The sequence below is a fragment of the Aspergillus multicolor genome (genome assembly GCF_047715735.1).
Source record: "Aspergillus multicolor strain CBS 133.54 unplaced genomic scaffold BDW74scaffold_9, whole genome shotgun sequence".
Taxonomy (NCBI): Eukaryota; Fungi; Ascomycota; class Eurotiomycetes; order Eurotiales; family Aspergillaceae; genus Aspergillus; species Aspergillus multicolor.
Window position 1 is genome coordinate 206,315 of NW_027395960.1, and position 27,387 is coordinate 233,701.

General features: G+C 52.5%; 12 protein-coding genes across 12 annotated transcripts; 7 read left to right on the plus strand and 5 right to left on the minus strand.

Moving 5' to 3' along the window:
- Window positions 1-20: 20 nt before the first annotated feature.
- On the plus strand, window positions 21-798 carry BDW74DRAFT_151258 (uncharacterized protein). Its single transcript, XM_073724140.1, has 2 exons — window positions 21-311; window positions 380-798. Exons 1-2 carry the CDS (start codon window positions 143-145, stop codon window positions 688-690), a joined length of 480 nt encoding a protein of 159 aa, XP_073584812.1. The 5' UTR covers window positions 21-142; the 3' UTR covers window positions 691-798.
- A 102-nt stretch (window positions 799-900) lies between these two features.
- Window positions 901-1,893, plus strand: BDW74DRAFT_138342 (dolichyl-phosphate beta-D-mannosyltransferase). The gene is made up of 2 exons (XM_073722460.1): window positions 901-1,114; window positions 1,185-1,893. Exons 1-2 carry the CDS (start codon window positions 1,014-1,016, stop codon window positions 1,816-1,818), a joined length of 735 nt encoding a protein of 244 aa, XP_073584813.1. The 5' UTR covers window positions 901-1,013; the 3' UTR covers window positions 1,819-1,893.
- Window positions 1,893-3,200, minus strand: BDW74DRAFT_138346 (uncharacterized protein). The gene is made up of 2 exons (XM_073722461.1): window positions 2,967-3,200; window positions 1,893-2,921 (listed from the first exon to the last, which is right to left on the minus strand). The coding sequence occupies exons 1-2, from the start codon at window positions 3,000-3,002 to the stop codon at window positions 1,968-1,970; spliced, it is 990 nt and encodes a 329-aa protein (XP_073584814.1). The 5' UTR covers window positions 3,003-3,200; the 3' UTR covers window positions 1,893-1,967.
- A 206-nt stretch (window positions 3,201-3,406) lies between these two features.
- On the plus strand, window positions 3,407-6,002 carry BDW74DRAFT_138366 (transcription factor TFIIIC subunit TFC6). The gene is made up of 2 exons (XM_073722462.1): window positions 3,407-4,868; window positions 4,915-6,002. The coding sequence occupies exons 1-2, from the start codon at window positions 3,506-3,508 to the stop codon at window positions 5,751-5,753; spliced, it is 2,202 nt and encodes a 733-aa protein (XP_073584815.1). The 5' UTR covers window positions 3,407-3,505; the 3' UTR covers window positions 5,754-6,002.
- A 467-nt stretch (window positions 6,003-6,469) lies between these two features.
- On the plus strand, window positions 6,470-7,885 carry BDW74DRAFT_151262 (uncharacterized protein). Its single transcript, XM_073724141.1, has one exon. It carries the CDS (start codon window positions 6,998-7,000, stop codon window positions 7,622-7,624), a length of 627 nt encoding a protein of 208 aa, XP_073584816.1. The 5' UTR covers window positions 6,470-6,997; the 3' UTR covers window positions 7,625-7,885.
- A 125-nt stretch (window positions 7,886-8,010) lies between these two features.
- BDW74DRAFT_138372 (vacuolar protein sorting-associated protein 35) lies at window positions 8,011-11,267 on the plus strand. The gene is made up of 5 exons (XM_073722463.1): window positions 8,011-8,375; window positions 8,468-9,105; window positions 9,157-10,118; window positions 10,166-10,714; window positions 10,768-11,267. The coding sequence occupies exons 1-5, from the start codon at window positions 8,239-8,241 to the stop codon at window positions 11,083-11,085; spliced, it is 2,604 nt and encodes an 867-aa protein (XP_073584817.1). The 5' UTR covers window positions 8,011-8,238; the 3' UTR covers window positions 11,086-11,267.
- Window positions 11,268-11,807: 540 nt separating this feature from the next.
- Window positions 11,808-16,552, minus strand: BDW74DRAFT_151264 (putative stress response protein Nst1). The gene is made up of 6 exons (XM_073724142.1): window positions 16,139-16,552; window positions 14,858-16,034; window positions 14,539-14,783; window positions 12,984-14,490; window positions 12,822-12,935; window positions 11,808-12,773 (listed from the first exon to the last, which is right to left on the minus strand). Exons 2-6 carry the CDS (start codon window positions 15,951-15,953, stop codon window positions 12,286-12,288), a joined length of 3,450 nt encoding a protein of 1,149 aa, XP_073584818.1. The 5' UTR covers window positions 15,954-16,034; window positions 16,139-16,552; the 3' UTR covers window positions 11,808-12,285.
- A 1,021-nt stretch (window positions 16,553-17,573) lies between these two features.
- Window positions 17,574-18,921, plus strand: rho2 (putative Rho GTPase Rho 2). The gene is made up of 4 exons (XM_073724143.1): window positions 17,574-17,773; window positions 17,828-17,833; window positions 17,889-18,080; window positions 18,129-18,921. Exons 1-4 carry the CDS (start codon window positions 17,624-17,626, stop codon window positions 18,414-18,416), a joined length of 636 nt encoding a protein of 211 aa, XP_073584819.1. The 5' UTR covers window positions 17,574-17,623; the 3' UTR covers window positions 18,417-18,921.
- BDW74DRAFT_151272 (mitochondrial 54S ribosomal protein mL40) lies at window positions 18,922-19,733 on the minus strand. Its single transcript, XM_073724144.1, has 2 exons — window positions 19,363-19,733; window positions 18,922-19,289 (listed from the first exon to the last, which is right to left on the minus strand). The coding sequence occupies exons 1-2, from the start codon at window positions 19,568-19,570 to the stop codon at window positions 18,940-18,942; spliced, it is 558 nt and encodes a 185-aa protein (XP_073584820.1). The 5' UTR covers window positions 19,571-19,733; the 3' UTR covers window positions 18,922-18,939.
- On the minus strand, window positions 19,734-21,625 carry BDW74DRAFT_151274 (RING finger domain protein). The gene has a single exon (XM_073724145.1). It carries the CDS (start codon window positions 21,353-21,355, stop codon window positions 19,925-19,927), a length of 1,431 nt encoding a protein of 476 aa, XP_073584821.1. The 5' UTR covers window positions 21,356-21,625; the 3' UTR covers window positions 19,734-19,924.
- A 173-nt stretch (window positions 21,626-21,798) lies between these two features.
- BDW74DRAFT_151276 (acetolactate synthase catalytic subunit) lies at window positions 21,799-24,850 on the minus strand. The gene is made up of 5 exons (XM_073724146.1): window positions 24,439-24,850; window positions 24,268-24,366; window positions 24,141-24,208; window positions 22,389-24,074; window positions 21,799-22,334 (listed from the first exon to the last, which is right to left on the minus strand). The coding sequence occupies exons 1-5, from the start codon at window positions 24,597-24,599 to the stop codon at window positions 22,279-22,281; spliced, it is 2,070 nt and encodes a 689-aa protein (XP_073584822.1). The 5' UTR covers window positions 24,600-24,850; the 3' UTR covers window positions 21,799-22,278.
- Window positions 24,851-25,686: 836 nt separating this feature from the next.
- Window positions 25,687-27,359, plus strand: BDW74DRAFT_167319 (galactokinase galE; the record flags this gene model as incomplete). The annotated part of the gene is made up of 3 exons (XM_073726679.1): window positions 25,687-26,336; window positions 26,385-27,266; window positions 27,323-27,359. 3 exons carry the CDS (start codon window positions 25,687-25,689, stop codon window positions 27,357-27,359), a joined length of 1,569 nt encoding a protein of 522 aa, XP_073584823.1.
- Window positions 27,360-27,387: the final 28 nt, after the last annotated feature.

Sequence of the window (27,387 nt, forward strand, 5' to 3'; positions counted from 1 at the left end):
TCATGGACCATAGTCATGCTCGGCAGACCACCATACTTCTACCCACGCCTCTCGTATATAACTCGAAGGACCTTCATATATTCATCCAAAGTAATCTAAAGACATACTTACCCCTGAAGTTTCTGAATAAAAAACAACAGCTATGACTTCGCTTCTCCGCAATACCCGCTCTATCAGAGCCATCAACCCTACAACCTCCCGATTCCCTGTCTTCCTCCAGCAACGATTCAACGGCCAAAGTTCGTATGGCGACGGCGAGACCAAGCCTGAAGATGACAGAAATGCACCTACCCGTGACATGGAGCACCCAGGTGTGTACATCCCTCAACTCTGCCGCACATCCGTACTACGCAGACTGATAACTGACATTTACTATTAGGAGCACCACCTCCTGATGTCGGCAAAGAGAATCCGTCCAAGTCCCAGCCCTCATACAAGCAGGACAAGTCCAGGAAGAACGTCCTCGAGGAGGATATTCCGAACAAACCGTCCAACAATGCGAGGCCTACAATCCGCCAGTCCTCGAATGTGGATGACGATGGGAACGTAAAAGCTAATGTGCCTGATGACGTGAAGAAGCATAATGAGGAGGTTGATCAGCGTCATGATAAGCCCTACAATAGGATTCATGATGATGGGAAAGTTGGGAAGGGATTCTGGGGTAAGTTGGATGGCGCAGAGGGTTATTGATCGGTTTACCTCTATATGCTATTTTGCTTGACCTGAAAGCCATGAGTGTATGATACCGTGTAATAAAAAGATGAGATCATGGAATGTGACTGTTAGTGGCCCGATACGTACGTAGAGCATAGTTAGGGATGGTGTATAGTTCGAGGAGTCGACCCGCGATCGGGCCAGATTTATCCAAGGAGCTCCTTAGCGACCGCGGGCGGATCTCCCGTCGTCTTTGGAGCGCCCCGACTTAAGCTCTCGATCAACCTCATCTCCTGGTTCTGCCATTGTATTGTATCGCAAGCCCAATCTGTCGCTCATTTATTACTCCGACCTCAAAAATGGCCAAGGGCAACAAGTACTCCGTCATCCTCCCGACGTACAATGAGCGGAAGAACCTCCCTATCATATGCTGGCTCCTGGAGCGGACGTTTCGCGAGAAGTGAGGGACACTCCCCTTTCCTGATTTCCTGGTCTACGGACAAGAACGCAAGCTAACAAACTCTCAACAGCAAACTGGACTGGGAAGTAATCATCGTCGATGATGGCTCCCCCGATGGCACGCTCGAGATCGCCAAACAGCTCCAGCAGGTCTGGGGCGCCGACCGCATCGTCCTGAAGCCTCGCGCAGGCAAACTCGGCCTTGGAACCGCCTACGTGCACGGCCTGCAATTCGTTACCGGAAACTACGTGATCATCATGGACGCCGATTTCAGTCACCACCCCAAATTCATCCCGGAGATGGTGCGCATCCAAAAGGAGACCGACGCCGACATCGTGACGGGCACGCGCTACGCTAGCCGCGACAACATCCACGGTGGCGTGTACGGATGGGATCTGTTCCGCAAGTTCACGTCGCGCACGGCGAATTTGATTGCCGATGTCATGCTCATGCCCGGCGTTAGCGACTTGACGGGAAGCTTCCGGTTGTACAAGAAGAGTGTGCTGGAGAAGGTCATTTCTAGTACGCAGAGCAAGGGGTACAGTTTCCAGATGGAGATGATGGTCAGGGCCAAGGCTATGGGGTACAAGGTCGCAGAGTGCCCGATCACGTTTGTGGACCGGCTGTATGGAGAGAGTAAGCTCGGGGGCAGCGAGATCGTGGAATATCTCAAGGGCGTCTTCAACCTGTGGCTCAAGGTTTGATTCATGTCTATACCATTCTTCCTTTTTCTACCATTTGTCTGTGATGACCGACGCATCTACTTTCCTATGTCTGTATATTAATGCTCTCTATATCCGTCTGACAACCTGTTCGTTCATCTACTTGCGCCCCAAAACCCGGGTAACGTGGTTTAGAGCGCAACCCTGTTGAGATAGTTCAGGATGCGTTCAATCATCCATGCCTGGCCTTCATCTCGCACATTGTGGCTCGCCCCTGGAATGATCCCACTAGCCTCATCATCCCACTTCTTCTCCCCGTCCGCATCTGTTGCACGCTTCCATCGTTCCAACAATGCCTTCTTATCTACCCAGGCGGGGGCATACTCATCACTGCCGGAATAAAGCGCCACAAGAGTAGTCCGCAGCAAGCCTCGCGCGGCAACCTGCCCAAAGGTCTCACCAAGCCTCTCATCCGTCAAATCGGAGCTGAACAAGTCATCTTCCGACGGCTTCTCAGGACTCTCCGGACTCGCAAGGCTCCAACATCTTCTTGCATTAACGGGCGTGGCAGGGTCCATACCCAGCAGACCCGTAAGTTCAATAGGGCAAATCGAGCGGGCTGGCTGCTCTCGCGCAAACCTGACGAGCTTATCATACGCCTCACGGGCCTCCGAGCTCTCCTTGATGGTTTGCAGCATGGACTCCCGATCTGAGACGGGTGCCTGCATGATTGCACCGTCCACAACCGGGCGGGTGAGGCCGTGTACGCCGTCAATATTGGGGTTGCGCGGGCTCGGGTTCGCCGAGGACAGGTAGTGTAGGACATCCTGGCTTCCTGTGGAGTGGCCCATGATGACAATCTTCCCAGCATTGTTACTGTCGGTAGCCTTCTGCTTCGAGTTACGGACATAGTTGACGCATTGTCCAATCTCTTCGACGTCTCGGTCGAGACTGCCGATTCCCCAGCCACCGTAGCTAGTCGATAGATGGAGGTGAAACATAGACCAGTCGGTTGGCTCTAAGGCCTTTGCAAGCTCCTGCACATAGGGGACTGTGTAGAGACCGTCTGTGAGGCCGCCGATGAAGAGCAGGCTGTGCGGCTTGGGGGTGGATGAGTTGAATTCAAATGCCACCAAGCGAGGCGCCTGCCGTGGTCAGCTTGATATCCTTGTACATAATTGTGTACATACGTAGTTGTGCAAAGTTCCTGGATACGATACGCTCATCTTGATCAAGGTGCTGCTATAGTTGGAAGTAACTTGAAGCTGGCTATCAGTTGGCGGGGTAAAAGTGATCCATCTGCAGATGTGGGCAGCCCACCAAGTCGCAAAGGTTGCAGTGACTGACCAACAAGAGGCAGCAGCCTGTGTACCTATATCTATGAAATGTATGTGTAGTTAAGCCTATACGCAAGGAGCCATTCCTTTATCCGTACACCCAGCCAATGCTGCAAGTTGGCTGATAAATACGGACATGTACGGCTGTGGTAAGATAATGCCAAGCTAACCGCTAGCCTGATCGGGAGCTATGGTTTCGCTTTTGGCATGACCATCCATCTTCAACCCTTCTTCGTTTTTCAACATCTCATTTATCCAAGCATATTTTCCTGATATGCTTTTTTCCAACTGAGCTCTGATAAAGCAGCTCTCTACACAAACCCATCTATCTACAGAGATGCTAGCCCGAGGTATTCTCAAAGACAACTCGAAAGAGCTGCTGAAACGAAAACATGCCCTCAAATCGTAGATCCGGTCGCTTGTCTGGCGTCCGGAAGACTTACACGATTGACCCTTTTGCGGATGAGGACTTGGATCCAGCTATTTTTGGGGAAGAGATCAAGACCTCACGGAAGAAGGGCAAACAGCCGGTGGATGATGACTCCGACGACGAATTCCAGGGACAAGAAGAAGAAGATCCCGATGACGACGTATCCGAGGAGGAGGACCGCAGGGCTGAGCTTGCCGAGGATGAAGAAGAAGCGGACGAAGCCGTCTTCTCAGCTGCAGAAGAAGCAACACCCGCAGCCAAAAAAGCCCGTCAACCCACAGGCCCAAAAAAACCAGTGCGACTTGATCAGCCGAGGTCGACAAAGAAACGTCGACCGGATGGAGCTATTGTGCTTGCTGGTGACGAGACCCATTCTCGGGGAGCATGGAACCCGCTCGAGCACGTGGGAAAGTCAATTCATTTGCAGGTAACGTTCGGTCTTGATGAAAGGGATCTCCTATCTGTGCTGTACACGAGAGATCGATGGTCAAGAGGGGTTGATTCTTCGTTTCCAACGCGGGTGTCGCTGGACGAGGCGGGAAAGTTGCCGGATTATGCGTATGGTTCGACGTTTGGCGTCGAGCCGGCTGATGCTGAGCGCGAGAGAACGACCGGATGGGACTGGTATTATGAAGACGGACCTGGGGAGCGAGTTAGAAAACGCCAAAAATCTGAGCAAGTCACAGAAAGCGAAGCCCGTCAGACCTTTCTGCCTGCGCCAAAGCAAGGGAATCATACTGTGCTTATGGGGCCGGCGGGCGAACAGATGGAGTTCAATCTAGGCCAGTACGATGTTTTCAACTTTGGAGATGCTTGGACAGAAGTCAAAGGTCGAAGCAAGTCTCAGACTGCGCAGGCTAAAAAGAAGCGACAGGGCTGGATCCTCAATATTGGACAGCGCATTCAGACCATGGCTTGGTTGCCAAACCAAAACGGTCGCGAGCAATATCTATCTGTGGTTGCTCCAATCTCGAACGAGCAGAAACAAAGCTATCCAGATCCGTTGAAAGACTATGCGGCTGCAGCATTTCGCTCGTCCGCCCCTTACCCTTGCGCCTTGCAGCTCTGGTCCTTCAAAGCTAGCGAGGATGGAGGTCTTACAAAAACTATTGATATGAGTGTCGAGCCCAGCCTACGTTTGGTTCTTGGTACCAAATGGGGTGACTTGAGACGATTGGCCTGGTGCCCTGTTGTTCGAGAGCCGCGGGATGAGGATGACCAAGTTGGGTACAGAAACTTAGGGCTCCTTGCCGGAATATGGGGTGATGGCTATGTCCGGGTCATCGATGTCAAAATCAGTCAAGACCCTACAAAGACCGAGTTTTGTGAGTAGCTCATGTCAATAGTGAGTATGGAACTAACATCGGAAAGACAAAATTGACGCCCCTGCGTTCGAGGCAAGGCCGCCTAATACCATATGTACGTGTGTGGCATGGCTGTCCTCTAGTGACATTGCTGTGGGCTGCGCCAACGGCTTTGTTGGTGTGTACAGCATTGCGCCGCCGCAGGAGTCCACGTTGCCTTACTTTTACCATCCCGTTCACACATCCTATGTCCTCAACGTCGCGCCTGCGTATCCGACTCATGCACACCTAGTGGCAACCACCTCCATGGACGGCGACACCAAGCTCACATCAATTGTCGACCATGAAAAGGACATGGTCGAAACTACGCGAATGAGAGTGGGCTCGCCACATCTGACCTACTCGCCATGGCTACACTCCTTTGTATCCAGTGATGAAAATGACTTTGTGCGTATGTTGACTGTGCGGCGCTTCTTCACCACGCTGGCGGTTGCTCGGATGGCGAGCACCATCTCTTCTATAGCGACATGCAGCCCCTGGCACCCAAGTACACTTGTCGGCAGTACCGGAGGTTCAGTAGTTGCATCAAACCCTCTACGAAGGCTACTGCATGCCAAGGAGAAGCAGTGGCAGCAAACCTGGTTCTCGCATACCTGGGTTCGAGGAGAAGACTCGGGCAGTGCTGGAACAAGTCGCTTCTATGATGGGTTCCGCGCTGAGAGCATTAGCCTACTACGGAATATGACAGGCGACCGCAAAATGGTCAATGGGACCATGGTGGTTACCATCTACGAGGAAGGAACACACGTCACGGCGCTGTCGTGGAACCCTAACCAGCCATGTGCGGGCTGGGCGGCTGCCGCGCTGGGATGCGGACTGCTTCGAGTTGAAGATCTGGCGATGTAGCTTCACCGTCTTCATTTTTCGACTGCCTTGGTACTATGTGCGCTGAGTATGACGGTCTGAAGTGTCTGTCAACGACTACAGGGCTTATTACGTATGCTATGTTTATTTTGCATGGCTGGGACTGCGCGCAAGGACGATCAATGACGATCAGTGCTTATCCCGCTAGCTCAACGGTGATCGCACGCTCAAACGCCATGCATAAGCGAGGCTTCCAGGAAACAACCGGGAAAGATGCTGCAATAATAGCAGGTTTGACCCGCAAGCCGCTGTGCCGTGAGTTACGTCAACTCCCAGTCTGATAAAGACCCAAATGCACCAATATGCAGGTCACTCCATGACACGGAGGAGTATGTTCTAGGGCTTGCCGAAGGGATATCCTTTGCCTTGACGTCAACAGATACGTAAAAATAGTTATCATTTCGAAGACCCTTGTGTATGCTCTCTACCCCAAGTACACATATTTTTTTGGCCTACTCGGGCCGATAAACCTGCATTGATTTAAGCTTTAGCATATGTGCAGTTGAAATGGTGGCACTGCACGGCATTGCGTGTCCGGCAGATTGCAGGCAGACAAGTAACTAAGAATAGAAAATACATCTCAAGAGTCGGCTCACCTTTCCTCACTGTGTACCTACTCCGTACTGACTTTACCAAGTAATGACCGTCGACGCCACACCGAGGCGCACAGCCACAGCCAGGGCTTCCACTTTCCAGGGACCGTCTGCCTCTGGAACGAAGCATCTACTGCGTAATTCTAGACTTCCCAAAATATTCGGCCCGGGGCAAATTAGAATCAAGACTCGATTCAATCAATCGCTGATGCCTATCACGATCACAGATTAATTGCGTAGATGCGAATAATCCCGCGTCTATCACCGAAAAAAGTCGTGGCTGGTTTGTTGCTTGGATGGCCCAGCCTCCCGGTATACTCGGCGACGGCTGTCAGCCAGAACATCAGGACGCGCCAGCTGCCGTTATGCTTGAATATGATGGGCCTAAAACGTTGATTATTATGCAACAGATGGCCCACTCTCAGGGTTTTCGAGGGTCTTCCAACCCGTGAGCTTTAGCTACTCTAGGTTTTTAAAGCCGGTGCCATCTCGACAGAATCGTTCCCATTTATCTTCTCATCACCACAGTTGTCGAGGTTCAGGTTGTCTGGGAGATTAAAGTGTTCTTTCTTTCTTACTTTGATATTCTAATATCTTGTTGAGCATACCGTTTCAACTTCCACCATTATCACCATGCATACCTCATCGCTCCTCACTCTGGCTCTTGCCCTCACCTCCAACGCATTTCCTCTCACTCGCCCTACCTTCAACACTACAATCCAGCGCCGAAGCATAAACTATGATGTCGTCAACGTTGGAGGCCTCCCGGAAGCTCCCCAGCCTACTGTTCCAACTGTCTCTACCGTCATCGAAACCGTCACTGCTCCAGGTGCTCCTCCACAGACCGTCACAGTGACTGTCTCCCCGACACCTACTCCCTCGCCTTCCTCAGCACTTTGGGGCTCCAGCGGCATTCCCTGCAGCAGCTCTGCCGTCCTCCCCGCAGTGACTCCAGTCCCGGGAGAAGAGGTTCAGCAGGTCGAAGACGAAGAAGAAGCGACTGCAACGGGAGCCATTGACAGACTCGCCCGCGCTTTCGGAAGGTCCATCGACGCTCATTTCCGTGCTCGTAGCAGCAACTTGACGACTCGGGACATCAAAGCTCCTAGCAATGCGACCACGGCTTATGCTCAGCTTGCTGCTCGTGTTCTCAACGAGACTGAAAGTGCTCACATCCCTCGTGGTTTGCTCAACTCAACTGAACTCAGAACTGCAGGCCTCAAGGCCAGGAGTCTGAACGGCACTTCTCTGAAGATTTGAATGGCATAGGAGTCCAATGAGTGTTTACTCGGTTTCTTCGGTGTCATTTCTACTACCTTTTCACGCCTACTACGTTTTATGACATGATGGGTGGAGATTGACGGATTTAATGGCTGGTATGATCTTGACGAGACAGGAGTGATGTTCTAGATGTTTATGAGATATGTATTGGCGTTATTGACCTGCTAATTGTTTTCATGTTGGTTGGTTGTTTTTACGCAGTATAGATATAGACTGGAAATAAATGCTGTATTTGAAGTACCCGCCCATGATAGCAGCATGTCGTATTAACCGTAATTAATGTACCAAGCATGCGGCGCGGATACATTACGTACTGGTCGCATGCCCGCTCCAGTCAACGGCATTAAGCCAGTTCCACCACTCCAGCAACGCTCAGCTCCAACTCACCAATTAATGAATTAACCTTTGTCCCTTCGTCTATGGAAACCGAAACCTCCAATCTATTTTGTTGCAGTGCCCTCCCTCCTCGACCTCATCATAGCTTCGTCCCTCCCCCTGTGCCATTCCAGCTGTTTACCGCCTAAACCCAAGCCGCCTCTACCTCCGCTCTTGACCACATCCCCTCTCGCCCCGTATCAGATCACAGAACAACGATGGCGACCTCGGTAGCGCCGTCCGAAGACCAGAGCCGTCTTCTGGAGGAGGCATTGGGGGTGGTGCGCCAGCAATCGGCCATGATGCGAAAATGCCTCGAGACGCCAGGGAAACTGATGGATGCGCTCAAATGCGGGTGAGTTGAGAGCTTCAGGCAGCAGTGAGATCGCGATGCGATCTGCCAACCCCATGTACCGTCGGCGATGCTAACGCCGCGGTGCTCTACAGGTCGACATTGGTCTCGGAGCTTCGAACACCGAGTCTAGGGCCCAAGCAATACTACGAACTGTACATGGCCGTCTTTGACGCTCTGCGCCATCTCTCCGTCTACCTTAAAGAGAACCACCCGGTCAACCACCTCGCGGATCTATACGAACTGGTTCAGTATGCCGGCAATATTGTTCCCCGACTCTACCTCATGATCACTGTTGGTACCGTGTACATGTCTGTGGATGATGCACCCGTCAAGGAGATCATGAAGGATATGATGGAGATGAGCCGAGGTGTACAGCATCCGATTCGCGGACTGTTCTTGAGGTATTACCTCTCCGGTCAGGCGAGGGATTACCTACCATCGGGAACCGGGGATGGGCCGGAAGGGAACCTGCAGGACTCGATCAACTTCGTTCTGACCAACTTCGTGGAGATGAACAAACTCTGGGTGCGACTTCAACACCAAGGCCCTTCGCGGGAGCGAGAGAAGCGGATGCAGGAGCGTCGGGAGCTAGAGTTGCTCGTTGGCAGCAATGTTGTCCGCCTCAGCCAATTGGTGGATCTGGTGACGTATAAGTCTGGGATTCTGCAGGCGCTCCTAGAACAGGTTGTTCAATGTCGGGATGTTCTGGCGCAGGAGTATTTGCTTGAAGGTGAGGAGCTTGGCGGATAAGGCCGGCAAAGTGCTAACGCTGTCATTGTAGTGATTACAAAGGTGTTCCCGGATGAGTTCCACCTACATACACTCGACTTGTTGCTCTCAGCTATTGCGCGGTTAAACCCGCATGTGGATCTGAAGAAGATCGTTATAGGGCTTATGGACCGCTTATCGTCCTATGCGGCTCGTGAGGCCGAGACGTCTACAGACACCGAGACGAAGAAGCAAAAGGAAGAGGAAGCTGTTACGAAGCTCCTTGAGAACCTCAAGGTATCTGAAGAGACCAAAGAGAAACCAAAAGGGGATACCCCCGCTACTCAGGAGAATGGAGTTGAGCAGAAAACAGCGGAAGGCGACGAGAACGCCAACCCGGCCGAAGAGCCTACAGCGAATGGAGGCGACGAGGACCAGAAGCCCAGCGCGCCTCAAGACGTCAAATTATACGACATATTCTATGAGCAGGTGGTCAACCTCATCAAATCCCGCGGCCTTCCTATTCAAGACACCATGGCGCTGCTCGTTTCGCTCGTCAACCTTGCACTCAACACATACCCTGAACATCTGGAATACGTCGATCAAGTCCTAGAGTTTGCTACCAAGGAGACAGCCGAGTACACAGACCATGCAGATCTACACGCCGCACCTACACAACAGAACCTCCTACACCTCCTCATTGCTCCCCTCCGCTCCTATGTTTCGATCTTCACAGCTCTGGCTCTGCCACATTACCTCCCTCTCTTGTCATCTCAATCCTACCTTACACGACGATCTGTCGCGGGCGAGATTGCCCGCACTCTTCTTAAGAACCGAACATTAATCACCACCACGGAGAACTTGGACCGCGTCCTAGGCGCTCTTAGAGTGCTAATCAAGGAAGGTGTTTCACAAGGAGGAGGCTACCCTGGGTCTCAACGACGAGGCGAGTCGGATGAGACGATTGAAGAACAAGGGTGGTTGGCCAGACTAATACACTTACTACAAGCGCCTGAAAATGACACACAACTCAAGGTAACTAGCCTGGTCGATGCCATTCTTACCCTGCTAACAGCGTCTAGCTTCTTCAAGCAACCCGAAAAGCGTACCTGGACGGGAACGAAAGGATCCGATATACCTTCCCCGCCATCATCAGCTCTTCAATCCGTCTGGCACGGAAACTCAAGTCCCGCGAGCACTACGATGACAACTGGCAATCACAATCATCAGCACTCTACCGGTTCATGCACCAGTGTGTAAACAACCTATACCAGCGCGTCAACCCTGGTTGCGCCGATCTTGCCTTGCGGTTGTTCGTAATGTGTGGTGAGGTCGCCGACCAGACCAGCTTCGAAGAATTCAGCTACGAGTTCTTTGCACAAGCTTTTACGATCTACGAAGATTCGATCAGCGACTCTCGAGCCCAATTCCAGGCCGTTTGCATCATCGCCGGTGCTCTCCACGGTACCCGGGGCTTCTCCAAAGAGAACTACGACACCCTCATCACAAAGGCCGCTCTCCATGGTAGCAAGCTCCTCAAGAAGCCCGACCAGTGTCGCGCTGTATACCTAGCCAGTCATCTCTGGTGGGTCATGGAGAACCAGCAAAGAGGCGACGAAGATCCCAAGGACGTACGTCATCTACCCTTCCACTTGCCGTTACACTATACTGACTTGGATATCAGCTCTACCGCGACGGCAAGCGCGTCCTCGAATGCCTACAGCGCGCCCTCCGCGTCGCAGACGCCTGCATGGACACCGCCGTGTCGGTGGAACTCTTCGTCGAGATCCTCAACCGCTACGTCTATTACTTCGACCAGCAGAACGAGACCGTGACGATAAAGTACCTCAACGGTCTGATCGAGCTTATCCACTCGAACCTCCAATCAGACCAGGACGAGCCGAACCCCGCGCTCGAGAACCCCAAGAAACACTTTTACCGCACGCTTGACTACATCCGCACAAGGGAGTTCGAGGGCGTGATTACGGATCCAAGGTCGTAGTCTGAGGTCTGTAGCAGACACGTCCTCGGGGTAATTATACGTTGATGTCACCGTTGTATCTGTTTATAGTGAGCGGTGCCTTATTATACAGCACTGCTGTCCTGTTTACCTTGCCCTCCATACCTCTTGAAGACCCAATGCGATTCTGTTCCCTTTGTTGCCTTGTACGTTGATGTATGTATGTATGTAAGATTCCCTTCCTTTCGTTGAGCATTTCCCTCAATACCAAGCAACTTTCTGTCTGCTATTCTGCAATGACCCCCTTCCACTTTCTCTCTGGGGTCGTTTTATATCAATGAATGTACTTCTAGGCGACTGGAATATCTGCTTTGCCTTTGCCTAGTGCTGTGATGTACCCAGAGCTCAGCGTATTTTCCGTAAATAGCAGGCACGACGACGTCCATCGCACCTTCCTGCTAAAGGGGGTATGGCGCGAGTACTATTTAAAAAGGAACGATGTAGGGCACCGGTATGTCGGCAAGGGAAGGAGCGACTGTGTGCAACAAGCCCCTCCTTGTACAGCGAACTAGGTGTAGGTGTGCGACGGGGTTTGAGCAGGACTGTGCAGTAGCGGGTTTGGAAGGGGTTGTCGATATGAAGATACTTTGCTGGTACGCTCAGTCGTGGATTGAGTCCACTTTAAGAATCATTACCAGTCTCTTCTTGTAGATAGAGAAGTTGCACTACAATATTACTACGAAAACGAACGAGCAGATAAGTGGTAGCCGTAAACCCGCGAGACATCAATCTCGGTTTGTGTATGCATTGTTCGGGAATAAAACGAAGCAGGAACCACGTACGCCATGTGCAGCTCTGCATAGCGTACGTAAGGGTAAAAGATACACGACATGACAGCAATGCCCACGGATGATGTTCTGGAGAGAAAAAAAAAAGGTAGGGCAACAGCAATGGCGAGAAGAGGTAAAGGTGATAATTCAAACACAGACAATGTTATTCATAAGAGGGATGTTGGGAAGTATCATATCGTATCAAGGAGATGCGTGAAGGGGGATGTCGAGTCGGTGATTGGAGGAAGGATTGAGGGGGCGATAAGACGGAGAAGAGGGAGAGGAAGAGGAAAGGATGAAGAAGAGATGACGCTTAAACCTTGACCCATGAGAACCTTATGATCCATCCCAAAACGTTGATGAAGAAAGAAGCTGACTGAAAGAACCCCTTGGTTCATCCGAAACGCCTAGACTAGAAACCCGTGGTTGGAGAAGAAAATTGCCGGAGAGCAGAAGATGGCGGTGTTGTGAGATTGAGCCCACCAAGGGCCGGAATGGTGGTGCTAGGAACAGGACTTCCAATCTCACCAGGGACAATACTGCCGCGGTGGCCGGTGCTTGCGTTATTGGTGTCTGGCTCGAACCTGACGAGGTCGCCGGTGCGGCCGCTCTTGATCGAGAACGTCCCGCCTCCATTGTGCGAGTTCCCTTCAGTATCACAAATGTCAAGCATCTCCTGAAGAGAAATCTCAGGCTCATTCGACGGTCGTAGTATTTCGACTTGCCGGAGAACCGCATTGACATCGTGATAGCCGTCCGAGCCCTTTGAATGACTCATGGTGCTCATTTGTTTGCAGGCTTGAATTACCAAGAGTCGAATCGCGACAGGCCGAGACGTGTGCGCACGATGATGGGCGCCAATACCAAACGCGTTGTTATTGGTTGGCCAGTTGTTGTTTGCTATTTCCACTTTAGCTTTGAAGAGACTGTGTGCTTTCGAATACTAACCAGGCACGTATCCCCATGTCGGACCACCGGGGAACGAGGCTCCAAAGGGCATCTGCGCGCCCCATGTATTACCACCCAAGACAGGGCTGACAGGGAAATTGCCGTGATTGGCCACTTGAGAATCGTTAGTTCGTTTACTCATCGGTACGAAGTCTGACTTACCACTAAGAGGCTCCGGGAAAAGGGAGGAACCGGTAAAGCTGGCTCGCGTCGGGCCTGGCATTGAGGAAACGGGCGTTGTCCCGGGGAGAGACTGTGAGAGCTGTGAGGAAGTAAGGGGAATGTCGGAATCATCCAGCAGCGCACTGCTACCCAATTGGGCGCTTAGATCATCCATATCCCTTTGAGAGCCGTGCTGCTCTTGCTGAGTACTAGGTGGACGCTTGATAGGGCTAGGTCGGGATATTGCAAACGGCTGGGCGCCTGTGTCAAGGGGAGATCGTTCAAATGAGTTGGACGGATGTCTTGAATGGCCATGCGGTAAACCGCTCGATTGCGGTGAGAAGATGCCGGGGAACGGTTGAGCATGGAAAGGAAGACCGGGCGGATCAAGCGGGAACCCTCGACCAGGGGCCATTGGACGTGCCCCGTTCATCCCTGGAGGTACCGGAATACCATTGGGGGCGGGAAATCCGCGGAGCTGGTTCATGTACGGACTCGAATGTGGCGGATACGTGGGTAAGTCGTGCCCCATTGGAGGCCGAGGAACTAAGCCCGACAGTCCAGGAGGATTGGATGGAGAAAGCCCAGGAGGATGAATCCGACCCAAGGGAGACATGGGTGTTCCCGGATGGGGGTGGAGGGCGGGATGGCCAGGGGGACCGCCGTACTTGGACATGGATGATCCTGATGATTGGGATAGAGGAACCGATCGTGGGGAGACCTGGGATGCCTCTGCACTGGCCGATTGAGAACGTGGAGACGAGCTGTGTGAACCCTGCTGGGAAGAACGTCGACCTTTGACGGGTGTTGGAGCTTTGGGCACCACAGGCATCGCAGAGTGCGGAAGCGGGGAAGACTGATGTCCTGGCACGGAATGCAGCCCCGGTGCCGCAAGTCGATCCCGTTCTCTCCTCGCCTGCTCATCCTGGGCTTTGCGTTCTCGTTCCTGCTTGGCCCGCTGCTCTTTAGATTCACGCTCCTCGCGCTCCTTGCGCCTAGCCTCCTCCCGGCGCTTCTTCTCCTGCTCTTTCTGCTCGCGCTGCCTCCGTTCAGCTTCCTCCTGCCTTTCCCGTTCCTCTCGCAGGCGCTTATGCTTCTCGGCCTCTTTACGAGCGCGCTCTTCTTCCTGAGCTTTCCGTTCGGCTTCCCGTTTCTTCCGTTGCTCCTCCTTCCTCTTCCGCTGTTCCTCGAGCTTCCTCTCCTGCTCAGCTTTGGCAGCAGCTTCCTCCGCAGCCTTTTCCGCCTCTCTCCGAGCCTTCTCTTCGTCCTTTGCTAGCTTGGCCAGTCTCTTCTTGTCTTTTCGTTTCTGGGCTTCTCTAGCCTTCTTGGCGTTTCGTTGCTCGTTCATGTTCTCCTCTTCGAGCAGCTCTTCGATTAGCTTTTGCTGGCGTTGTTCGGCCACTTTCTCGCGGTAGGCTGTCAACACTCGCTGTTCGAACATTCGAGCTGCGAATATTTGAAACATGCGTCGGCCCTCTTCCATGCGTTGTTCTTCCGTCATGGCGTCCTATCACTCATCAGTCCGGGTTCTGTTACTGTAGATATTGTAGCAAACCATTTCATCTTCCTCGTATTCTTCCTCCTCTTGACTATCGTAGTCCTCGTCCTCCTCATCGTCGTAATCCTCATCGTCCAATGGACCATGGTTATGATCGCTGTGAAGAGATTGGTGTGCTGCAGCTATGCCGTATTGCGTGTCCTCCTCACGCTGCATGCGGCGCTCCGCCAATTGCTCCATCATATCGATAAAATGTTTTCCGTCATTTTTTAATAGGTCGTCTGCAACTGTGAGAATGCCATCTGAATGTAATGAAGCAGAGACAGAACCCGAAATCAGCCCCAGGCCTAGCAGAGTCATTTCCCAGGCGGCTTACCTTTGACAGTTAGACTATTCCCAAATGCGAAAAAGTCAGCGCGCGCGGCTCCTCCTTCATCATCTTCGTACTCCTCGTCACTATACGGCTCATCATCCTCTTCATCTTCGTCATAGTCCTCCTCCAACTCTTCGTCGTCTTCTTCGGGCGGTTCAGGGATTCGACCTCGGGAAGGATGAAACTGGCCGTGTGTGTGGGTATGTTGACCGGGAGGCCGCAGCGGCGGTTGGTAAAGTCGTGGAGGTGCAAGTATCGCGGGCCCTCGTTCGAACGTCCCTTGGGTGTTGTTGGCGTACTGTTCCAGCTCATCATAATACGCATCGTAAAGGACTTCGAGTTCTTCCTCAATTGCCGTCCGTTTTCTACCGCACACAGTACAGCTGCACGAGTGTTTCTGCTGCTCCTTCATCTTCTTCAGCACCGCATCCTTTTCCACCTTAACGAGCTGACGCCGTTCCTCCTCGCCTAGTTCTAACCAGAAGGTCTTGATGTTCTCCCGCTCTTCTTGTGTCGAAGTGTTCCAGATACTGCGCTCTTTGATCATCTTTGAAGAGGACTGGGAGCCGAAATGCGGAGGTAAGGGCGGGGGCAGAGCGTTTGATAGTGACATTGAAGGAGTCGACAGTGGAGTTGAGCTTGCTTGCGAACCATTACGACCCTTTCTTCCTCGTTTCTTCTTCGATTTCTGGCCCGTCGCTCCTTGCAGGTCGTACTCGGACGGATGTGGAAGCTGTTGATTGTCGTATCCATGTCCATTCACCATCTCCTCACTTGTGTTATCATCGCCGCCACTTCTTTGTTCATGCGATGCACGGCTATCATGTACCGTTGAGCCGAAGCCGTTGGCATCGAATGTGTCACTCGGCGCATGTCCGTTTGCCGTCTGACGCTCCGCCGCCAAGCGAGCCGCCTTCTCCCTTCGCTTCTGTTTCTTGCGATTCACTGGGACCGGTTTTGGTTCGGACATTGAGGGGGTGCGAGCGTCGTTACGTGCCGAGTTTTCGCGAGTAGTAGAGGATGTAGGGGCGGTTACGGCGGGCACATGACTGGACATTGTGGAACTAGAAGCTGGCCCGGGCGTGGCGTGAGTAGGCATGGGATCATATGTTGGTTGCGCGGGGAAAGGTGCAGACACCTAAGCCTCCAAGGTTCCTAAGCCCGACGACCACAGCAGGAGCTGTCGGAGAAGGCGGAGCAAAATGGTTAGACACGGACGGGGATAGCGAGGGCGGAAGCAGGAGCCTTCCGGAGAGTGAGCATGGGAAAATTCAGAGGGCTCACCAGCAGTTCTTAAAAGAGACACGGCAGAGTGAGTTGAAGGGGACTGGTGAAACAGGAATAGAGGTCAAGGCTTGACGTCGCGATTGAAAGAAAAGCGGCCTTGAAGTGGCTGGTGGGGAGCCAAGGTACAATGCCTCCAAGTGAGGGCGGAGAGAGGGGTGGAAATTGACCGGGCGGCTCAGCCAAACGGACCAGATCGAAGGAGGGAGATCGGGGACACGAAAGGCCGAGAATGAATAGCGAGGGTTGAAGAGGTAGGTATTGGTACTATGCCAGAGAGGAGGATACCTATGATGACTGAATTAACGCCGGGTGTTGGGCTCTGGATGGTTGCCCTGCCGCTGGCCGCAAAGGGACGGCCTTGATAGCCGCTATAAGCGAGCTCCTTGAAAGTATAAAGACTTGTTCTCGTTCGTATTACTTCATATATTCTATTTGATTGATTCATCGTGCCCTCGCCCCCATTGACTACATCGATACACAATGGGCCATAGTCTTTGTTGAAAGAGGCTGAGCCCTCGAGAGGTTCTGCGAGGATGTACCTTGGGCGCCTTACATTGACGATGTTTACGGAGTACCGTGTCCTGGCAGGGATGCATACGCCGCATCTAGATTCAGCGGACGTTAAAACTGAGAATAAGAGTTGAAAATCGAGCTCGAGCCCGAGCCAGCTGAGCTGAGACTTGTGTCAGTGTAAGGTCAATCTTATTGCTAGACAGCTCTTGCTTAGGCCACCAGGCCTACAGAACCGTATGACAACCAACCAGTGGGGAAGCAAAGTACTGCCATTCATCTCTCTCCACGACATGACAGCTTGATATTGCTTTTCTTCGGGCATTCCGAAGCATAATTGACTGAATATTCATACGGGAAGGGAAAAAACACACTCCAGCTGTCCGTCAATGTATCAAAATAGCAGCATGGACTCCATCCTGAACTGAGACAACCCTCTGAAGTGGGTATGGACCTCCTCCAAAGCGCTTTTAATTATAGCACCATCAACAACTATCTACGCCTCTAGCAAAGTATATAAAATCAGTCCCGGTCCGGACAAGAGATCTCGCCTAGATTGTCCTCATTTCTCGTCTTACTTACGCCCGTCGACCGCCTTCCAGAACGCCATCCATTGATTGATTGCATTGCAGCGGTTACTAGTACAGTAGTGTTAGGCTGTGCTGTTTAGTGAAAGCTGTTAAGGAGAGGGGACGGACGGCATCGTCTTCAACCTCTCAGCCCGGCTCGCCTTCTTTGCCTCTCTCTTTATCTGCTCCGACATCTTTTGTCCTTGGCCTTTAAATACCCCCGAGATCAAGCCCGCTGCTCTGAGGGCTTCCGCCCGTTTGGTTTCTGCCTTGTCGATTGCCTTTTCCGTGTCTGTTATCTCAAGGGCGCCTGAGTCCACCACTCCGGCATTACTCTCGAAATGGCACAGCAACAGGATGACAATGTGATGCGAAGGTACCTATAGGCCCCCTGTCACGACCCATGCCGTCGCACGTGGTGCTTGGTCCTCAGTCGTCCTGGAGTCGAGTCGTGCTAACCTATCGCTCATCTAGAAAGTTGGTTATCATCGGCGACGGTGCTTGTGGGAAAACGAGTCTGTTGAGTGTCTTTACATTGGGCTACTTTCCTACAGTGGGTAATCCTCTTCATGAACGCAATACTCCAATACTAATCGCTGTCGTGTAGCATTATGTTCGTCGTCTCCCTCCCTTCGCCCTCATCTCCAATCACATCTAATACACCCCAGGTCCCAACAGTATTCGAGAGCTACGTAACAGACTGCCGGGTAGATGGCCGGTCAGTACAATTAGCGTTATGGGATACGGCCGGTCAGGAAGACTACGAACGGCTGCGACCACTAGCCTACTCAAAGGCCCACGTTATCCTGATCGGATTCGCCGTCGATACACCGGATTCTCTCGAGAACGTCAAGATCAAGGTCCGTCGCCGTCGCTTATACTATAGCCATCTACTAACATATAGGCAGTGGATTGAAGAGGCAAACGAGCGATGCCCCGGCGTACCGATCATTTTAGTCGGACTGAAGAAAGACCTCCGCGAGAATCCCGGGGCGATCGAGGAAATGCGCAAAAAGTCCCTCCGATTCGTATCGCCCAAGGAAGGAAGCGAGACCGCGACGCAGATCAAGGCCCGGAAATACCTCGAGTGCTCCTCCCTAACAGGCGAGGGCGTCGACGACGTCTTCGAGGCCGCAACCCGCGCCGCGCTCCTCACCTTTGATAAGCGGAAATCATCATGTTGCATTGTGCTATGACATGAACAGACGGGTGTATATGCCACGCCTAACTACGTATCAACGCGCGACAGCGAACCCTCAACCCGAACCCCGTGATCTCTTTCTTAGACGTCTTATTTATGCCTAGCGTCGGGCTATTGTGGTAGATTGGATCTTGAAAATGGAGGAACCGACTCGTGGATAAATGTTGGTTGATTGATTTGATATATCTTGCATTTTTTGGGCGTCTGGTGGCTTTGCTTTTCTCACTTGATTTCAGTTCTTTTCTTCGATGTTATGTCTAACAATCATGTTTCTTTTCCCTTCATGTTCAACGATGTCTTTCCGGATACCCATACCGTTCCTTAGTACCTCATGGTGGCTTTCTACATCACGGGCACTCCGAGTTCCCTCCTTCCGCTACCGTTGTATCTTCAATCTCTCATAGTTCTACTTTTTTATCCATATTCACATTCGGTCCGTTCAAAAATATTAACCATTTGCAAAGATTCTAGTATACAGTGGAACAAAACAACCCTCAATAACAAATGTACATCACGTCTCACCGCCTCGCCGGCTTCTCAACCTTCTTCCACGCATGGTTCCACCCCTCTCCAGGCCCCTCCGTCTGCATCCGCCCGTACTCGATGGGGAACATATCCTGGAAGATCCTGGTCTTGATCATGCTCTTGCGGAAAAGCTTTCCTCCATCGCCAGCACCCGTCCTCAGCTCCTCACAGGCAGCGTTCATGGCCTGCCACTGACGCTGCAGCTCGAGCTGGTGGTTGCGCCGGCGGTTGGCCTGGTACAGTTGCCAGGCGCGGTGGATGGTCCAGTGGCGCAGGAAGCGGGTACGACTGAAGCGGAGGGGGCGGGGAGTGAGCGGGTGGTAGAGGAAGTATCGGATTAGGGCTGCAACACGTTAGTTTGTTTCGTAGGACTTCCGGACGGTTCGGCCAGGCTGAATGGTAAGGGATGTACGTACTAACTCTCCGGTCGGTGTACGGCGACTTTCGCTTGAGCAGCGGGGTTGTTGTCGAGAATGGAGCTCGTGCTTGTGCTTGCAGGCTGTTGGGCTGTGTCGCGGTCTGCTGGTTCAGAAGGGGAATTGTTGGGCGGAGCGTCGTTTGTGATAGGGGGATGCGGAAGACGTTGGCCAAAGAGGCGAGGACAGGAGATATTGATGGACGCATCGTGAGTCAATTGACTTGCGGCTCTTTCGCGTCAATTGGTCGAGGTCGGTCTTGTCGGGGAAATTTGGGTGATCTGGCTGGCTGGCTGAGGTGGTTGAAGATCGGGGAGACTTTTTCGGGGCGGAACCTAGGCGCGGGTGCGCTAAATTAAGCGCGGCACCGCCTAGAGCTACAAGAGGCTATTATACTCCGTGTTGAGAGGATAGGTTAATCCCTCCGCTTGGATGGTATGTAATTACAATTCGCCATAACCCAATTGTCCCGAGCCAAATTGCAAGAAGTTAATTGCTCACCAAACGCCTAAAATGCATCATAACCGGTTCATGAGAGTAGAAAGCCATTATGCGAAGCGAATTACCGCGTCACCCGTTTCTTCAATCGGTCGTAGTTCAGCACCTTGCGTCTCCTATGAGTCTGAGCGAGCTTCCACCGGCAGTACAGAACCAGTACATCCTTGAGGAGCACAAAAACGCAACCCCCAATTACGCTTCGGCCCCATCTAGTCTGCAACAAACCTGGCCGTCCCCGTTCCAGAGCTGAGGTTGTTGTCCATGACTTGGGTAAGACGTACTTGAGAAGTCCTCCCACGGAAGCTGAAATAGCTGGGAAAGCGAGTGCTCCGAGGACAATATCAGCAAGGCTGGTTGTGTCATGGACGAGATTTTGACCGTTGATTCCACCTCCCTGGTTCTGTTGGTTTTGTTGTTGTTGCTGGTTCGCACCTTGTAATCCGAGGGCCTCCTGTGGTTCAGCTTCATTTCCCATCCCAACTTGAAACTCCAAATCAAACTCCATCAGGATCTGTCCATCATCTGCCGCCACCGGCTCGGGCTCCGGCTCCGGTGCGTTATCGTCGAATTCATTGACATCTGCCTGACGTGGCTGTACCTCGGCAATCCACTTCCGCTCCCACTTGCCAATCAGCCTCTCGTAGACGGCGCTGTAGAAGCTTTTGAGATATGGGAGGGCTGCAAATGTAACAGCAGCACTGGGAGGCCAGAGGTCGAGGTCCGGCTCCTGACCAGGGTTATGCGTCGCGAAAAAGAGGACGGGAATGGCAGGGAGAAGACCCTCTGCATAACGAGTTCGGGAGAAGATCAAGACCAATGGGATAAGCGGTAGTCCCAAATTAAGGCCAGAATTCCATGACCCCTCCGCCGCTTCTTCTAGGATATGTTTGGCCTCATCCGTCCCAAAGACAAAGTACATTGAATATACTCCGTGCGCGCAGCATCCAGCCCAAACAGTGCCCGCCAGAGTAAATACCATTCCCGGAAGCACCAGCCGTCCAGCTAATCGCTCAACCAACTGCACGACATCCACAATATAGCTCCTTGGACGTGTGACGACAATTTCGGTCTTGCATTGTGGACAAACCATCTTCGCATGACGGCCGGTTCGCTTCTTGGCGCGCGGATTTTCGAGGTCGGCAAGCCAGTCCAAAAGGCAAGCTTCGTGAGCTGTCAGCGAGCATGGACAGGGTGACCGCCATTCGGAATTGAATGGGGTGTCTTCGGTCTCGTCGGTGTAGCAAATCCAGCATTTCCGGGGTTCATCGTTGAGGGTCGGGGTATTAGCAGGTCGCGTAGTGACTTTTGCATCGGGTTTCCCGACTTCATCTGCAATAGCGCTGTTCAAAAGGACAGTTTCGGTTTCCTTCGGCAGATCGTTCAACGGTTCCTGAATGTTGTGGTGCTGGTCGGGCTGCGACGATGAGGCGACGGGCGGCGAGGCATCGGACGGTCGCGCCCTTCCAAAAGCGGAGAAACTTGGAAGAGACGCCATTATAGAGTATACAATAGATGCTAGATGTTCAGTATTGAATATAGTGTAGTCAAGGAGAGACGGCGCCACGCAGCATCCTGCGCAAGAATAGCAAGTTCAGCTGCCTCATCCGAGGTCCAAGCAATGACGGAAGGCAATCGGAGGCGGAAACGCAAAGGTGAGGGCGAGGAAGTGCCGCTTTTGTATGCAAAGCCAATCACAAGAAGCAATATATACTAGGTCTCTTCAATCGGGCAGTAATCGCTGCAGCTTAGTAGAGCTCGCGCGCTGATAGTAATGCAACTGATTCATTCACCTTGATCAGATGTGGACAGCGGCTTTCACAGCAGCATCACGTGAGCCGCGGGGCGATGGCGTGCCTGTTTAGGTGAACGTCATAAGCTTTCCGTAGACGATGTATACAGAGTGTTTACAAAGTTAGAATAAGCATGGTTGTGGATCTATTGAGCCCATTAAAATGCCTTTTAATTTCCAAGATGCAAATACGTATAAATCCTAGAGCACGAATACCAACAATTATATACAGGCGAAACCGACCCAAACTTTTCGGCGGCCACAACGCGATAAGATGCAAGATGTGAGGAATTTGGATGAAGGAACGATGACAGCTCAGGTTGTGGGATGTTGAAGAGCATTCGTAGATAAGCAATAATGGACTTCAAGAATGCCATCTTGCATAAGTAGATGACACTCCCTACCCCCGACAGAACCGAGATAATTGAGACTGTCAAGGGGATAGATGTTCGATGGCCGCTAGCATTCTCAACTTTTGACCCTGGTAGTCTTTTTAGGGATGATGCTAGGCCCCGCTAGCGTCTGAACCCGCCAGAAACGCCGTGGATATCAACAAAATGATTGCAAGTCATTTTTGGTAATGACTCAATAACTGGCTAAGAAATCGTAATAGGCGCTATCGAGGTAATTTAAATGCCGTTAGGGTTCCTCTTCTTCATCAAAGCCCGCCTCTCACGGTCCTTGGCTGTAAGAAAAGTTAGCAGCAGTCCATGTTTTGTTTTACATTGTTTAAGCTTACCTTCATCGAAGACAAGGAACTCATGCAGGCCACTGCCACCGGGAACCATGGGCAGCACAGGCACCTTGCGGTCGGTCATAACCTCGAGCAAAGCAGGGCCATCGCTCTCAATCAGCCACTTCAGCTTGGCCTCCATATCTGAAGGCGAAGTGCAACGCTGGGCAGAGACACCCATGGCCTCAGCAAGACGAACAAAATCAGGGTTCTTCTGGTGAGTGTGAGAGTAGCGGTCCTCGTAAAACAGGTTCTGCCATTGCGTCACCATGCCCTGCTCCTCGTTGTTGAGGAGAAGAACCTTGATACCAATGTTGAACTGGGCGGCGGTGGTAAGTTCAGTAAGGGTCATGTTGAAGGAGGCATCACCATCGATATCAATGACAAGGCAGTCAGGACGGGCAACCTTGGCTCCGATAGCAGCGGGAAGACCGTATCCCATGGTACCAAGACCACCGGAGGTGATCATGGAGCGGGGACGGCGCCAGCGGAAGTGCTGAGCGGTCCACATTTGATGCTGGCCAACACCGGTAGTGATGATAGTGCGGTCCTTCATGTGCGCAGTGAGATCGCTGAGTTTTTCGATCAGAGCCTGGGGCTTGATGGGGCCTTCAGGAGTCTGCTTCTCATAAAGGGAAAGGGGGAAGCGGGATTTCCAGTCGTTGATTTGAGCAAACCACTCCTGGCGCTCAGGAACAGCCTCAACAAGGGGAATGAGTTGACGAATGTTCTCCGCACAGTCACCCTCAACGGCTTCGTTCGCCTGCACCACTTTGTTGATGTTCTTGGGCATGATTTCAAAGTGAACAATACCACCACGGTTCTCCGAGGCGGCGAGCTTGGCCTGGGGGGCGAACTTGGCGATGCTACCAGTCACGCGGTCATCAAAACGAGCACCAATGGCGATGATCAAATCCGCCTCCTGCATGGCCAGGTTGGCATAGGCAGAGCCGTGCATACCGAGCATATGCAGCGCCTTAGGATCAAGTTCGTCGAAACCACCAAGACCCTGGAGGGTAGTTGTCACGGGAATGTTGGCCTTGTCGGCCAGCTCCTTCAGAAGCTTGGGTCCATCGTGGTTTTCGAGGATACCGGCGCCAACGTAAAGGACAGGCTTCTTAGCAACGTTGACAAGACGGGCCACGCGATTAATAGTGCTGTGAAGCTGCTTCTCGCTCAGTTCCTTGGCTGCCAGAGTCGCGGCGCTTGGGCGAGAGGGAAGAGTGCTCTGCATGGGAATGGGCTTGCGAAGGATACCTGCGGTGATGTCCTTGGGGAGGTCAACGAGCACAGGGCCAGGGCGACCGCTAGTGGCGATTTCGAAAGCTTCCTGGATACGGCGAGGAAGTTCCGCGACGGATTTGACCATAACGTTCCACTTGGTGCACGCCCGAGAAATACCAACCACGTCGGCTTCCTGAAAAGAGTCGGTGCCGATGGAGGTAGTGACGACCTGACCACAGAAAACAACCATTGGGGTACCGTCGGAGAGGGCATCCTGCATGGGGGTGATGACATTGGTAGCACCGGGTCCAGAGGTGACGAGGACAACACCAGGCTTCCCTGAAGCACGAGCATAACCCTCCGCCATGTGGCCGGCACCCTGTTCATGTCGAGGCAGAACGAAGTCGAAATGTTTGGAGTTGTAGATGGCGTCGAAAACGGGAAGAATGGCACCTCCAGGGTAACCGACTATCGAGGGCCACAGTCAATACGCAGTCTTTTTTGAGTAGTCACAGAAGTAGGATAATGACTCACAGACATGCTTCACACCCAGGCGCAGCATCATCTCATGGAAGATCTCACCACCGCTAAGGCCGACGAAACTACAGAATATAATCAGTTCAATTCCAACAGCTGCAAAGACGCATTGCGGTTTTCATACGAGTCATCGAGCTCGGGAAGCTGTCGGTTCTGGAGAGGCGACACTTCATTGCGGTTGGGTTCTTGGTTGAAGGCAGGGCTAGGGCGAGGACGAGATGTTCTATTTTGATTGATAACACGGTTAGCATGCCAATTACCATGTTCATTATTAGAAAGGCACAAGATCACTCACGAGGCAGTGGCCGTTGCTGTGCTCTGGTCGCGCTTCTGAGTGGAAAAGCGGTGGGGCGTCGAGACCGCAGCAGAAGTAGCAAAGGTTCTTCGTCCGGAGGCGATGTATCTCTGGTAGTGCAGAGTGCGCAGGGCACTTTTGGATGGTCTTACAGACATCATCGTTGCTAGGATGACTACCAGGCCAATCGAGCAGAGGGAAATGTGTGAAGCTCAAAGAAAAATGAGTCGACCGCAGGTCCGGGGAGCGAGTAGACAAGTCCCTTAAGGCCGGCAAAAGAACTGGACCGGACGCTGAAGACTCACTCGCCCAAACTCCCCGAGTCGGGGGCCGCTCAAATAGACTAGCCGGAAGCGGCTTAGCTGACTGATGGTCGAAAAATGCACGCCTACTGATTGGCTCCCGCGCTGCCACCGCTCCGATCATCGGCCGTATTGCGCCGCCTGAATATTTAGGCCTTTACCACCAGCCACTCCAGCGGCAGTGTGCACCGTGCACTAAACGGCCTGCCTAGGTTATTTCACATGGTTAACTTGGCATTCTTGTCATCGTCATCTAGCGCAGATTCAGCTGTCTTATTATTCCAGATATACTCAGGTATACGATCGCTGATTTCTGACTTCTTGCTGATCCCGCTACATCATTTGAGCGGAAGTGTAGCCACCTGCATGGTCCAACGGCTCATAATCATCTCCGGGGCGATCGATCTCGAGGACAGTAGAAGTAGGCTGATACTGCGCTTGCAGATGAATGCGAAAAAAAAAAAAAATGGCATCAGGCAAGTAGCCCAGGGACAGAAACCTTAAGTTTGTGCAATCATTGCCAAGTAGGTTCGGCTCCAAGGTATATAAACCAGCAGCGCGTAAGATCGGGTAAATAGGTAGTCCAGCATCTTGCTTTTATCTCAGCTAATCTAGCATTCGACAATTCGCCCCGGTATCAATTAAACCGAAGCAGTCAGGTTCGAGCAATGCGGACCGTGAATAACCTCCGGTGAGATAGACGGAGTACTACGGTAGCAGTGGAAATCCATCCCGTCGCCAGACAATAGTCCCCGCAATCCAGAACGAGTTTAATTAAACACAGTAGACTCAACCCCTCTATGAGATCACAGGAATGCCCTTCTTTTTCTTCTCTTGTACTCTCACACCCTTCCCTGCAGTTTGCTCTTTTTCATCTGTATATTATCTCTAAAAACCCCTGCTCTTTCCATCCGAGCCCTAGCCCGCAGCCTCGCTTTACCCCGCCATGTCGACCCCGCAGGAACTTGTCCCCCAAACCGAGTCCATCGCTGAGGTCTATGCCACCGACGATGCCTCTGCCACCACTGCTTCTCCAGGACACCTGAAGCGGTTCAACAACTTGGTCTCCCAGTTTCACAAGCACTACAACCACCGCCCTGATTTCGTCGCCCGCAGCCCCGGTCGCGTGAACATCATCGGAGAGCACATCGACTACAACCTGTACGATGTCCTGCCCACGGCCGTCAGCGTCGATGTCATTATCGCCGTCAAGGTTGTTCCCTCCGCTAGCTTGGAGTCGACTGTGAAGATTGCCAATGTGCTGCCTGACAAGTTTCCTACGCGCGAGTTCACAGTGCCGAAGGACTCGGATGTCGAAATCGACCCCAAGAAGCATGAGTGGGTGAACTACTTCAAGGCTGGTCTGGTTGGTGCGCTCAAGGTTCTGCGCAATGGTGCCGAATTATTTGCCCCGGCCAGCATGGAGGTGCTTGTGGACGGAAACGTTCCCCCTGGCGGTGGTATCTCCAGCAGCGCAGCTTTCGTGTGCTCGAGTGCGCTTGCAGTCATGAAGGCGAACAACCATGATGTCTCCAAGCAGGACTTGCTTGATCTTGCTGTAGTTTCAGAGCGCGCTGTCGGCGTTTACTCTGGAGGGTAAGCTGTCTGCCTTTAATGATTGATTACTGCTAACTGGCTATCTAGCATGGACCAAGCAGCCTCCATCTTCTCACGCCGTGGGTACCTCCTCTACACACAATTCTTCCCTAACTTCTCTGCCCAACATGTCGCCATCCCCAAAGCTTCCGAGGAAATCACCTTCCTCATGGCCCAGAGTTTTGTCACTTCCAATAAGGCCGAGACAGCCCCGCGCCATTACAACCTCCGCGTCGCAGAGTGCACTCTAGCTTCTGTCGTCCTCGCCAAGGCAAACGGCCTCACTCTTCCCAAGGACAACAGCTCCCTGGGGTACAGTCTCCGCACCTTCCACAACGAACTCATGCGGAAAGAAGGCCGTCTCGGCGATCCGCTCGAGTACCAGATCGATTCCGTTATCCAGGCCACTCAAGACATCCTTACCCAAGAACAAGGTTACACGCGCCAGGAAATCGCCCAGCTGCTATTTATCTCCGTGCCCGATCTTGAAGCCACATATCTCTCTTCTTTCCCCGTCCAGGCAGAGCGCTTCCTTCTTCGCCAACGAGCCCTGCATTGCTTCAAGGAGGCCCGCCGCGTCCTAGACTTCAAGGCTTGCCTCGCCAACGCATCAACCCTAGACGACAAGCGCATCCACTACCTCGGCCAGCTACTCAACGAGTCTCAGGATTCATGCCGTGACGTCTACGAGTGCTCCGCTCCCCAGGTTGACGAGATTTGTGCTATCGCCCGAAAGGCAGGAACATGGGGCAGTCGATTGACTGGCGCTGGGTGGGGAGGATGTACTGTCCACATGCTACCACAGTCCAAGGTCGAGGCTGTAACAAAGGCGTTGACGGAGGGGTATTACTTGAAATACTTCCCCGATATCAGTGAGGAGAAGCTGAAGGAGGCCATGGTTATCTCTAAGCCTTCCAACGGGTCTTTTATGTGCGTCTTGCAAGTTACTTTGAATGAAAAAGGTAGATGTGCTAACTTGTGTACAGGATTACGGGAGCGGCCATTTCCCAGGTCGAGGTCTGAGCGTGCGTCGCAGAGAGATGAATCTGAT